The sequence below is a fragment of the Aquarana catesbeiana genome, linkage group LG05 (assembly GCF_042186555.1).
Source record: "Aquarana catesbeiana isolate 2022-GZ linkage group LG05, ASM4218655v1, whole genome shotgun sequence".
Taxonomy (NCBI): Eukaryota; Metazoa; Chordata; class Amphibia; order Anura; family Ranidae; genus Aquarana; species Aquarana catesbeiana.
Window position 1 is genome coordinate 614,887,390 of NC_133328.1, and position 12,326 is coordinate 614,899,715.

The 12,326-nt window shown below is 44.1% G+C and overlaps 1 protein-coding gene across 4 annotated transcripts in view; it reads right to left on the minus strand.

The window, feature by feature from the left end:
* Positions 1-12,326, minus strand: part of ASAP1 (ArfGAP with SH3 domain, ankyrin repeat and PH domain 1) — a 411,321-nt gene that overhangs the window by 140,540 nt on the left and 258,455 nt on the right. For all 4 annotated transcript variants that reach the window (XM_073632258.1, XM_073632260.1, XM_073632259.1 and 1 more), the window contains one exon: positions 11,161-11,233. In XM_073632258.1, the coding sequence (XP_073488359.1) occupies positions 11,161-11,233 (73 nt within the window). The remainder of the gene's footprint in view (positions 1-11,160; positions 11,234-12,326) is intronic.

A 12,326-nucleotide genomic window follows, 5' to 3' on the forward strand; every position in this document is an offset into this window, starting at 1 on the left:
TATATACATACACACACACACACACATATATATATATATACACAGTGCCTTGAAAAGGTAATCATACCCCTTGAAATTTTCAACATTTTGTCAAGTTACCAAAAATGTAAATAGTCATTTATCGGGATTTTATGTGATAGACCAACACAAAGTGGCACATAATTGTGAAGTGGAAGGAAAATGATAAATGGTTTTCAATTTTTTTTTACAAAAAAAAATGTGAAAAGTGTGGGGTACATTTGTATGGTGCCCCCCCCCCCTCGAGTCAATACTTTGTAGAACCCCCTTTCATCACTGCAATTACAGCTGCAAGTCTTTTTGGGGATGTCTCTACCAGCTTTGCACATCTAGAAAGTGACATTTTTGCCCATTCTTCTTTGCAAAATATCTCAAGCTCTGTCAGATTGGATGGAGAGAGTCTGAACAACAATTTTCAAGTCTTGCCACAGATTCTAAACTTGATTTAGGTCTGGACTTTGACTGGGCCGTTCTAACACATGAATATGCTTTGATCTAAACCAGGGGTCTCCAAACTGTGGCCCGGGGGCCAAATAAGGGCAAGCAAAGGGCACTATTCCTCCCACTCCTACTGACAGACACTAAAGATTGGGGCGCTGTTTACCCCCATTGATGCCAGGACATTTTCTATCCCACTGGCTACACGCTGGCCCCCCTAAAGTTCGAAGAACAGTAAACTGGCCCTTTGTTTAGAAAGTTTGGAGAGCCCTGATCTAAACCATTCCATTGTAGCTCTGGCTGTATGTTTAGGGTCGTTGTCCTGCTGGAATGTGAACCTCCGTCTCAGTCTCAAGTCTTTTACAGACTAACAGCTTTTCTTCTAAGATTACCCTGTATTTGGCTCCATCCATCTCCCCGTCCCTTCTGAAGAAAAGCATCCCCACAACATGATGCTGCCACCACCATGTTTCACGGTGGGGATGGTGTGTTCAGGATGATATGCAGTGTTGGTTTTCCCCCACACATAGCATTTTGCTTTGAGGCCAAAAAGTTCAATTTTGGTCTCATCTGACCAGAGCACCTTCTTCCACATGTTTGCTGTGTCCCCCACATGGCTTCTCACAAACTGCAAATAGGACTTCTTATGACTTTCTTTCAACAATGTCTTTCTTCTTACCACTCTTCCATAAAAGCCAGATTTGTGGAGAGCACGACTAATAGTTGTCCTGTGGACAGATTCTTCCACCTGAGCTGTGGATCTCTGCAGCTCCTCCAGAGTTACCATGGCTGCTTCTCTGATTAATGCTCTCCTTCCCCGGCCTCTCAGTTTAGGTGGACGGTCATGTCTTGGTAGGTTTGCAGTTGTGCCATACTCTTTCTATTTTCAGATGATTGATTGAACAGAGCTCTGTGAGATGTTCAAAGCTTGGGATATTTTTTTATATTCTAACCCTGCTCTAAACTTCTCTACAACTTTATCCCTGACCTGTCTGGGGTTGTCCTTGGCCTTCATGATGCTGTTTGTTCACTAAGGATCTCCAAGACCCCTTTCACAATGGGGCACTTTGCAGGCGCTACAGCGCTAAAAATAACACCCGCAAAGCGCCCTGAAATAAACGCTCCTGTGTCTCCAATGTGAAAGCCCGAGGGCTTTCACACTGGAGCGGTGCGCTGGCAGGACGCTAAAAAAGTCCTGCTAGCAGCATCTTTGGAGCAGTGAAGGAGGCGTGTATACACCACTCCTGCCCATTGAGGTCAATGGGCAGCAGCGCTTTGCCGGCGGTTTTAACCCTTTCTCGGCCACTAGCGTGAGTAAAAGCGCCTCGCTAGCGGCTGAATAGTGCCGCGAAATTGACGGTAAAACACCGCTAAGAATAGCGGCGCTTTACCGCCGACGCCCCCACGGCCCCAGTGTGAAAGGGGCTTTACAAACCTATGAGCGCTTCACAGAATAGCTGCGTTTATAGGGAGATTAAATTACACACAGGTGGACTCTTTACTATTTAGGTGACTTCTAAAGGCAATTGGTTCCACTAGATTTCTCTTAGGGGTATAAGGCCCCTTTCACACTGGGGCGGGGTCGGCGGTAAAGCGCCCCTACTGTTAATGGCACTTTACCGTCGATATTCGTCCTCTACCGGGGCGGCTTTACCCCCCGCTAGCGGCCGAGAAAGGGTTAAAAACCACCGCAAAGCGCCTCTGCAGAGGCGCTTTGCCGGCAGTATGGCCGCGCTGTCCCACTGATTTCAATGGGCAGGAGTGGGGAAGGAGCGGTGAATACACCGCTCCTTCCCCGCTCCAAAGATGCTGCTGGCAGGACTTTTTTTCCCGTCCTCCCAGCGCACCGCTCTACTGTGAAAGCCCTCGGGGCTTTCACACTGGATGCAAAGCAGCGGCACTTTCAGGTCGGTTTGCAGGCACTATTATTAGCGCAATAGCGGCTGCAAACTGCCCCAGTGTGAAAGGGGTCTTAGAGTAAAGGGGCCGAATACAAATGTACACCACACTGTTCAGATAGTTGTAAAAAATTGTGAAAACCATTTATAAATTTTCCTTCCACTTCACAATTATGTGCCACTTAGTGTTGGTCTATCACATATTAAAATACATTTGTTTTGGTTGTAACATGACAAAATTTGGAAAATGTCAAGGGGTGTGAATACTTTTGCAAGGCACTATATGTATGTGTGTATGTGAATAAGTCTGTACAGTATATTCCACACTTCTGAACTCTACTATACATTACTTTTACTCCTGACCCCTGCACTCTGTACAAACATGACTGGTTTTCTAATCTAGCAGGACTGCTTTTCCTTTCAGACTGGAGTGCTATAAGATTTTGCATGCTTTTAAAGGGTGCTGAGACTGATAAAAGGTTGAGGAACGCTGTCCTAATGTTTAGTTCTATGGTTAGAATAGTTTGCTTGCTGTAAAGTTTACCTTAAGCTTGTGGACTTCGCAAATCTTTTAGCATGTACATAAAGACTGCTGATGTGCCAACAAGGACACACATTTGTTTTTTGTGATGAATAATGATAATGTGGAGGACTCCAAGCTACTGCCACAACAGGCATCTCTTGTAACTTTAAGCAGCCTTGCATTGTCTGTCAGACCCAAACAGCAAAAACCTTCGTTTTGATGTGCCTTGCGGCATAAATGTATTCTCTATTGTAGAAATCAATTTGCTGAATAAACAGGCATAGTGCTAATGTATAACAGAAAAATTGTGGTTGATACCATACATAAACAAAATGTAATATAGGAGCTTATGATTACAGCATTGGTGTATACTCATGTGCTCAATAAAAAAAAAAAAGAGGGGGAATCTAAACCCCACAAATAAAATATGCTGCAGCTTACCAACCCTTACAAATGGTGGCTGCATTTGTTTTCTCTTTTCAGGCTAAGAACATCCCCAAGCAAGTCTATTAGCATTTAATATATAGGTGCAGGCAACACTAAAGATAATGCCCTGGGGAAACAAACAGAGAAGGCCACAACTGTCATGGGGAGGTAAGTAAGCTGCCTGGTGGGGCTTTAAAAGATTAGGGGCCAGGGATGGCAGACTAAGGTAATTTAAGATGTGAACTTGTCTTTTACTACATGCTTATCACATACTTACAATAGCTTAAAGAAAAACATCTGATGGCTGTTAAAACTATTTGTGAACAAATGAAGAGCTGAGAACACTTAAGTTCTCCAGTCTTTCCCAGTGGATCTTCAACTGCCAGGCCCTCGTGAACAACAGGCCTCACTTAAGATAACATCAGAACCAAATCTAAAAATACGGCTCATTCCCATTGAATATTCCATTCTGTTCACATAAACAGACACATCGGAAAACCTTATATTTGATGATAAACTCATATTGAACCCAAAGGCAACGAAGAAACCGGAATAGATGACATGAACTTCACCCCTTTCATGTCCCCGCTATCCACTGCATGATTCTTTTATCAGGGTTTAAAATAAATCTCATAATAAGAAAATAACCAGGGAGACATTAATATTTCTCCTCACTGCAATGATTCTGCTCAATCGTCATTTATTACTGCAAAAGAGAGAGCACAGCTTATCAACTATTTACTTTCTGCAACTGAAATGAACAGTGGCACCTGCTCTCTAATATCACTTAAAATATAAAGAAAGGCAACACAGTCCCCTAAATATTGCCTACCCACCTCTCTTGTATCCCCCCCCCCCCCCCCTCATTTTCCAATTTTCTATTTCCAAGCGGTCACATGACCGGAAAGCTTTGACGAGGACGTCTGTGTAGGGGCAACAACCCTGCTGAATCCTTAGGACAGTGATGTCATGCCATGGGCATCCATAATGCTAAGACGTTGTTGGCCCTGAGCAAATGCATGTCCATCAGATGCAATGACTGACAACACTTGCCAAAGCTTTGTGGTCATGTGACTGTTCAGAAAAAGTGTGTTTGTGTGCGTGTGTGTTTGTTTCTGTGTGTGTGTGTGTGTGTGTGTGTGTGTGTGTGTGTGTGTGTGTGTGTGTGTGTGTGTGTGTGTGTGTGTGTGTGTGTGTGTGTGTGTGTGTGTGTGTGGGGGGGGGGGGGGGGGCAGTATTTATATTGAGATTTATTAATAACTGTATGGAGGAAATATAAGAGCTAGGGGTGCAACGAATCGTCACTGATCCGTTCGGGCCAACCTCCGCGGATCGCAGGTGTGCCAAAGGCCGCGGCTTTGGCCAAGCTCCGGAGCGGCGGCCATCTTGATACACCCAGGGGCGGCCGCTGTATCGTCAGGAAGTGACGTTTTGTCGCCGCCATCTTGCTACACCCCACACTCCCTTGCACAGTACTGTAATTATAGAGTTAGAAGGGGGCAAGCGGACATCTTGTTACACCCACCAGAGTTTTAGAGTTTAAAGCTATTTTCCACACAAAACGGAGCTTATATGCATAAATACAGTATTTGCTAATGTGACAGAACACCTCTGATTTTCACATTTAATGTTAAATGTGAAAATCAGAGGTGTTCTGTCACATTAGCAACCATGTAAGGTCAGCAGGTTTGCTGCTGCTTTTAAAATTTAACATCTAAACAGTCCGTCCGATCTACAAATACTGTATTTATGCATATAAGCTCCGTTTTGTGTGGAAAATAGCTTTTAAATCTAAAACTCCTGTGGGTGTAACAAGATTTGTCTTTTTTTTTTTTCGTTTTTTTTTGCTGATCCGAAAATGATCCGATCCGTGACTCTGATCCGAGGATCGATCCGATCTGTGAGTTTTTTGATCCGTTGCACCCCTAATAAGAGCCGTGTGGAGTAAGTATCTGTACTCGTGCAAATGCTCCGATACCTGAGGCTCGGTTCTTTAACCTTCAGCGGGATTCCCCCACTGACAGCTCAAATGTAGAGTTAAAAGCCAGCAATTATCGGTTGTTAAGGAAAAGGCCGCAGCGTCCTTAACAACCGATTGCTCATTCAGCTGTCAGTGGGGTTTCCCTGTTGACAGCTGGAGAGCAAACTGAAGTCCTAATTGGAGCTGTCAAAAAAAAAAAAAAAAAAGCCAGGCAATGTTTATCAACAACATTGCTCAGCTGTTGAAACAGAAAGATAGAAAGAAACATTATTTATTTTTGTATTTTCCAGTTTTTCTTCATCTACAGATCAAAGGGATAAACTTCGATCTGCAGATGAAGTCAATTTAACTCCTTCCTGCCGAGCGTACGCACATATGCAACCTCGGCTTTCAGGGGTTATACCAGGATGATGCCTGCAGCTGCCGTTTTTAAGAGCGGACGGTCAGCTCTTCAGGGATAACAACCGATGCGGCTAAAAGCCACTTGGCTGTTATCCCGGAGGAGCGAGAGGGTACGTCCCCCCTCCCGCACCTTCCGCCGCTCTTCCCGGGCCTCCCGTCCCACCGGGTAACCCGATCCGGCACTTCGCAGGCTAGAGTGAGACTGAAAGGAAGCTGCGAACGGTCCAGTCTCCTTAGTGTAAAAACGGAAGTGTTGTTACTTCCAGTTTACTTGGTTTACTCGGCTGCCAATGGTGCAGTTGAAAAAAAAAATACAGAATTCAGAATCAACATTTTTGGCGATCTGAATACTTTGAAGTGCAAAGGAGGGATTTGGGGTCTTTTAGACCCCTGACCCCTCCATAAAGAGTACCTGTCACCACCTATTACTGTCACAAGGGATGTTTACGTTCCTTGTGACAGCAATAAAAGTCATCAAATGTATTTTTTTTCAAAAGTGACAATGTAAAAAAAATAAAGAAAGAAAAAAAAAGTCTCTAATGCTCCCCCCGTCCCTGCGAGCTTGTGCAGCAAAGAAAACGCACAGGCAAGTCGCGCCCGCATATGTAAATGGTGTTAAAATCACACATGTGAGGTATCTCCGAGATCGTCAGAATGAGAACAATAATTTTAGCACTAGACCGCCTCTGTAACTTTAACCTGGTAACCGTTATATTTTTTTTTAAAGCGCCGCCTATGGAGATTTTTAGGTACCGTAGTGTGTCACCATTCCACTAGTGTGCGCAATTTCAAAGCATGACATGTTGGGTATCTATTTACTCGGCGTAACATCATCGATCACATTATACAAAAACATTGAGCTAACTTTAGTGTTTAGTTTTTTTTTTTTAATTCATGAAAATGTGTTTTTTCCTGTTTAACCCCTTATTAACCCTTAATTTACTCTACTTAGCCGTAAATACGCCATTTAATTATTTTCCTGCAGATTTTTTCACTTCTATGTTATGAACTATTAAAACTTTTTTGTGTTTGCTAGGTTCATTAATATTTTTACACCTTTAACATATATTTACATATTTCACATTGAAAAAAAGCACAAAAAAAAAAATAAATGACTACATTTGTAAATAACTTTTCAGTGCTTTGTACCATTTCTGACAGCTGAAGTGTAAACAAAATAGTTGTGATAGGTATCAGTAATTGGTATTGGTGAGTACTAAAAAAAAAAAAAAAGTATCGGTTACTTGTTGTACAAGAGAATGGTATCGGTGCATCCCTAGTGTGGAGGCAACATTTAAAAGGTGAGTTACTGCACTGCCTTTCCTTCTCTGTGCAATGTAAAACAATGACAACTAGGTGATGTGCTAAATATCCTACAACCAAAGCAAGCATAGCCTAACACCTGTTAAATGAAGTGGTCCATACCTAGTAAATAAGTCCCCGAAACCCCTCAAAAAAATGTTTTGTGTGCGCCAGGGGCGGGGGTTAGCTGAAAAATGACCGGCCTCGGTGCCAGGTACAGAACAGCAATGGTTACAAATAAGAAAAACCAGCGAGGAGTTGCAGACGGTTGCCCGCAATGTTAAACCACCAAAACAAGCACAGTAACAAGTAACAGGGACAGGACTGTTCAGTTTACATTACAGGAATATTTGGTTCTCTCTAAAACAGTGCAGCTACAGCGCTAAGAGCATTACAACTCATTAACATAAGCTCCTTGTGTTTTATTCCTCATTCTAATTGCTTGAAAAACAAATGTACAAAATGTCCCTTTAATAAATGATTATTCAGCTCCTGGTCTGTACATACATGTCTTTTCTGGTTTCTTCAGAACAGTGCCCGCTGCTTGTGTAGTCCAAAGTCACTGAAGTACAATGCCAGCAGCACCATTATCATACCTCAGCCACTACTACTGAAGACCATGGTGTATTCAAACCCAGACCCACTACGGGGCACACAAGCCAGACTGCTGGGCAAACCAAGGGCCAGTGTCCACTGCCAGTTATTACCACGGTCATCTCAATAACTAAAGCTCAGAGGGGTGGAGCGAAATGCATTAGGAGCGTGTTCTGGTTGGAGTCCAGGCTGAGGTTGCCACTTTCACACTGACCAGTGACAACACAGATATATGTCTACAGCAGTGGTTCTCAACCTGGGGGGGTCGAATGATGATTTGCCAGGGGTCACCGAATCCTGGGCTGTTCCTGAATCCCGCACCACTCTCCCAACCTTTTTGCAGCTGCCCAGCAGGGCTGTCCCTGGCCTCTTTGCAGTCGTCCATTCGGGTCACAGCATGGCTGGGGGGCAGAGACTAGAGGTCAGTTGACTGGTGAGGAATGTAAAGTGGGAGAGGCTGGAGGAGACCCTATCTCCTGATTTCGGCATGGGTGTCACTGCTACGAGACACCACGAAGTCAGAGACCCAGTGAGTAACACTACCTGTGATCATAGTTGGTATTGAAAGTCTCCACTACAGTTTTCAGATCAGCAGATGACCTTGATCAAGAGCACCTAAGTTGGCTGATCAGAAATCCCCCCAGCACTGCCACTCATCCCAACTCCCCGCCAGCACTGCCACTTATCTATCCCCCCATTATCGATAAATGAATTTCAGTACAACCAGCATGCCTATCAGTGGCGGCCCATGCATTGTGGGCGCACGGGCGCCGCCACCCCCCCCCCCAAAACCTCAGTCGCCCTCCCTATCCATGTGTCCGGCCCCTTTCAGGACGCCGGGCAGATGAATTCCTATGGCGTGCGTGTGTGTGCGCGCTGCTGGCTGACAGTGCCGTGACCCCCGCGGCCACCCCTGGTGTGGGGAGGGGGTAATGCTGGCTGTTTGCTGCCCCCCCCAGAAGAAAAGCCCACCAGTCGCCACTGATGCCTACACATTAATCAAGTTCCTGCTAAAATGGAAAAAACCCCAAACAAGCCACAAGCTAATAACTTAAAGATGAATCTTCGGCATGGTATATTGTTACATAGTTATAACAGTCCAGCTTGGATCAATGTAACAATATATATAACATACCTGCCCAATGCCCCTGGAAGCTGGAAATCAGTGAAGTACACACCGCCACTCCAGTGATCTCCACTTGCTTTAGGGTCCCACCCTGCCTCTCCACTTTATCCAATCATAGAACGTTCATTCAGAAAGTGAAAAGCGTTCTCTAAATGGCACCTGTGCCAAGCGGCAGACCTCTTGTGTTCACTATGCATTAAGCAAGGCTGACTGGTCAGCACGGGACCCGGAAGCAAATGGAGATGACAGAAGTATCCGTGATTTCCAGGGACATCAGCCAGTTATGTTAACATACACAGTTACATCGGTCAAAGCTGGATCATTGGAACAATATACCACACCTATGGAATTCATCTATTGACACTCAAACGTACAAATAATTCAAACTATGGCTATCAACAAAAAAATAAAAAAATGAAATAAAATTAAAAAAAGGACCACAAGTCCCCACCATTCACAGTCCAAACATCTCTGTGTCTGCAACTGACACATATTCTGATGCTCTAAAATCCAAAGAAAAACCACTTCTTCAAGGACGACTCTCAGCAATGCACCCAATATTTAAAGTGGATCAATGGTTTTGTGCTTTCTCAAGGCTGCCAAGCGGCTTCTTTTTCCCATTAACAATAAGCACTCTGACAGTAATGAATTTAAGTGCTTTAAAAAAAAAATACTGTTTTCTGGAGGAGTCTATTTTGGCACGCAAGCAATCAGAACACGGCAAAAGAATTAACATATCCCTTTGGAAGTTTAGGCAAATCAGGAAAGTCAAAGTCTGCAATGCTCAAGGTGAAGCACTGAAAGCCAGTAAAGGACAAGAAATACCGTATTTATCAGCGTATAACACGCACCTTCAATTTAAGAGGGAAGTTTCAGGAAAAATGTTTTTTTTCTAAATAAACCACTTTGAAGCAAAATAAAGGTCAGTGCCCATCAATGCAGCCTGATCTGCGCCCATCTGCAGCCTGATCTGCGCCCATCTCCCATCAATGTAGCCTGATGCCCATCTGCAGCCTCACCATCTCTCATGCAGGAAATCACAGAGCCGTCATCTCCTGTTTACTCGGCTCTCAGTAGGCAGTCACATACACTCCTCCGCCATCGGTGCAGCTCCTGTGATTGACAGAACACTGGTCCAATGCCGGTGGCAGAGGCGGGATGGTGTATGACGTCAGAGCCGTGTGAGAGTCGATTATACAGGAGATGACGGCTCTGAATTCCCGCGGCGCTCGTCCCCCTCCTTCCCCTCCGAGGTACACTATCGGCGTATAACACGCACCCGTGATTTGCCCCTATTTTCAGGGGGAAAAAGTGCGTGTTATATGCCGATAAATACAGTATATCTTTTTGAGTTAATGTAGTGCAGATATCTGTATTTTTTTTTTTTTGTTTCAAATATTTTATTGAAGATTATAAAGAATTTACAGCAATTGTGATACAAACAGTAAACTTATCTGTATTTTTAGCACCGATCACTATATTAGTGTCACTGGTTCCTGCAAAGTGTCAAAAGTTTCAGTTATTGTCCGATAGTCTGCCACAATATCATAGTTCGGCTATAAGTCGCTGATCGCCATAGTTTGTAGACGCTATAACGGTTGCGTAAACCAATCAATATACGCTTATTGAGATTTTTTTTTTTACCAAAAATATGTAGCAGAATACATAATGGCCTAAATTCATGAAGAAATTGGATTTATTTATTTTTTTTATTTATTGGTGTTTTAGAACAGAAAGTAAAAAATCTTTTTAGCATTATAGCACAAAAAATAAAATACGCAGTGGTGATCAAATAACACCAAAAGAAAGGTCTATTTTTGGGAAAAAAGGACAACAATTTTGTTTGGGTACAGCGTTGCATGACCGCGCAATTGTCAGTGAAAGTAACACAGCGCTGTATCGCAAAAAGTGGCCTGGTCACGAAGGGGGGGTAAATCTTCTGGAGGTCAATAGGTAAAGTTGAATTTTTCAGCAAACCAGTTAAAGTGAAATAAACATTGGAAAAAGTCTAAATGTGCCATATGCTGGCTGGAATATTGAGTGTAAGGCCTCAATCACATGGGCACTTACAACCTGGGCCTGTGAATGGGCTGTGCTGGAGCCACCAGGTGCTGCGTGCAGGTAGCCCATTCATGTCTATGGAAATGCAATTGCTGGGCAGACACAGCCGCTTGTCCCAATTTGACAGGCATGGAGGTGAACAGACCTACATGCAGACAGTGTGCATTTGGCACCCCTCACCCACATGGTTGTCCAATTGGGATGAGCGGCTGTGTCAGTGCTGCTGCTATGTTCCCACAGACATGACCACTTAAAGGCACGGCCCATTCACAGAGCAGAGGTGTTAAGTTCTCGTGTGAATAAAGCCTACACAGGCAGTATTTGAAATGTAGCCGACCCCAACATGCAAACTAGGCATTCACCTTTTATAAGGGCGTTTGTTAGCACTTACCTTGTCCCGAATTGTAAATGGCTTTCACAGACTTTTTCACTTTCTGTAACGCATTTCTGTCTTGATCTAAGGCCTGGAAAAAAGTGAAAATACTTTATTACAATGTGCACAATGAACCACACATGAACAACTGAAACACTAACAAAATAAAGGCCGTTTTATGTGGTAAATCACTACTTGAAAAGTCAGCAAGTCATAAAGTACTTTTCCCCGCAAACATCAAGGACCTCCAATCACAAGGACGATTTCCTCTTCACATGATAAGCAACTTCTGTGCAAAATAATAGTAACTGCAGAAATATGCTGTCTAACCCGAGTCTATGGGTATCTAAAAGCTTGAGCGCACATGTTCCCTTCAGATCTTTAAACTTGTTTTGTACAAGGTCCATACAAGACCAAAGGACCACATGTAATAAGGTTATATAAATAAGGACTAAATGAGCGGTGGGCATTTTTAGGACCCCCTCCTTCTGCATAATACACCTAGACAAGGGTTACTTCGCTGGGCCCTTCTGGTAGGATCCTTGGAAAGATAAGGATCCCTTAAAGTGTTACTAAGTCCACAATAGTAAAAATCAGTCTGTATATGCAGTAAAGTATGGGTGCTCAACCTGGGCCCCCCCCCCCCCCCCAGCTGTTGTGGAAGTTCCATGAGGCATTGCAAGACGCTGAGACTTTACAAGTAAGGATGAGCTCTGGCGTGTTCGCACACTCCACGTGTAGAGCCCGCCAGGAAATCGGCACGGCGCTGCGCTAATCACAGGCAGTGAGACATTTCCCGATCTCTGCAGCCGCACATCAGGACAATGTCTCACTGCCTGTGATTAGCGCAGCGCCGTGCCGATTTCCTGGCGGGCTCTACACGTGGGGTGTGCGAACACGCCGGAGCTCATCCTTAGTTACAAGCATGAATCCCAAAGTTAGAGGCATGATGTAGTCTCCCAACAGCTGGAGGGCCACAGGTTGAGCAGTTATGCAGTAAAGCATGCTTGTTATACTCATTGTGGAACGTAAGGGGTTAATTTTCTACATTGTGTAAAACGGCTGTTTGAACCGGTCTTCTCTGATCCACCCCTTCTTCCACAGTCCCCAATCCATCTGCTGATGATACAGAGCCTTGAAGGCACTCTGCACATGCTCAGTTTGGTGTATATTGCTAGAGTTTT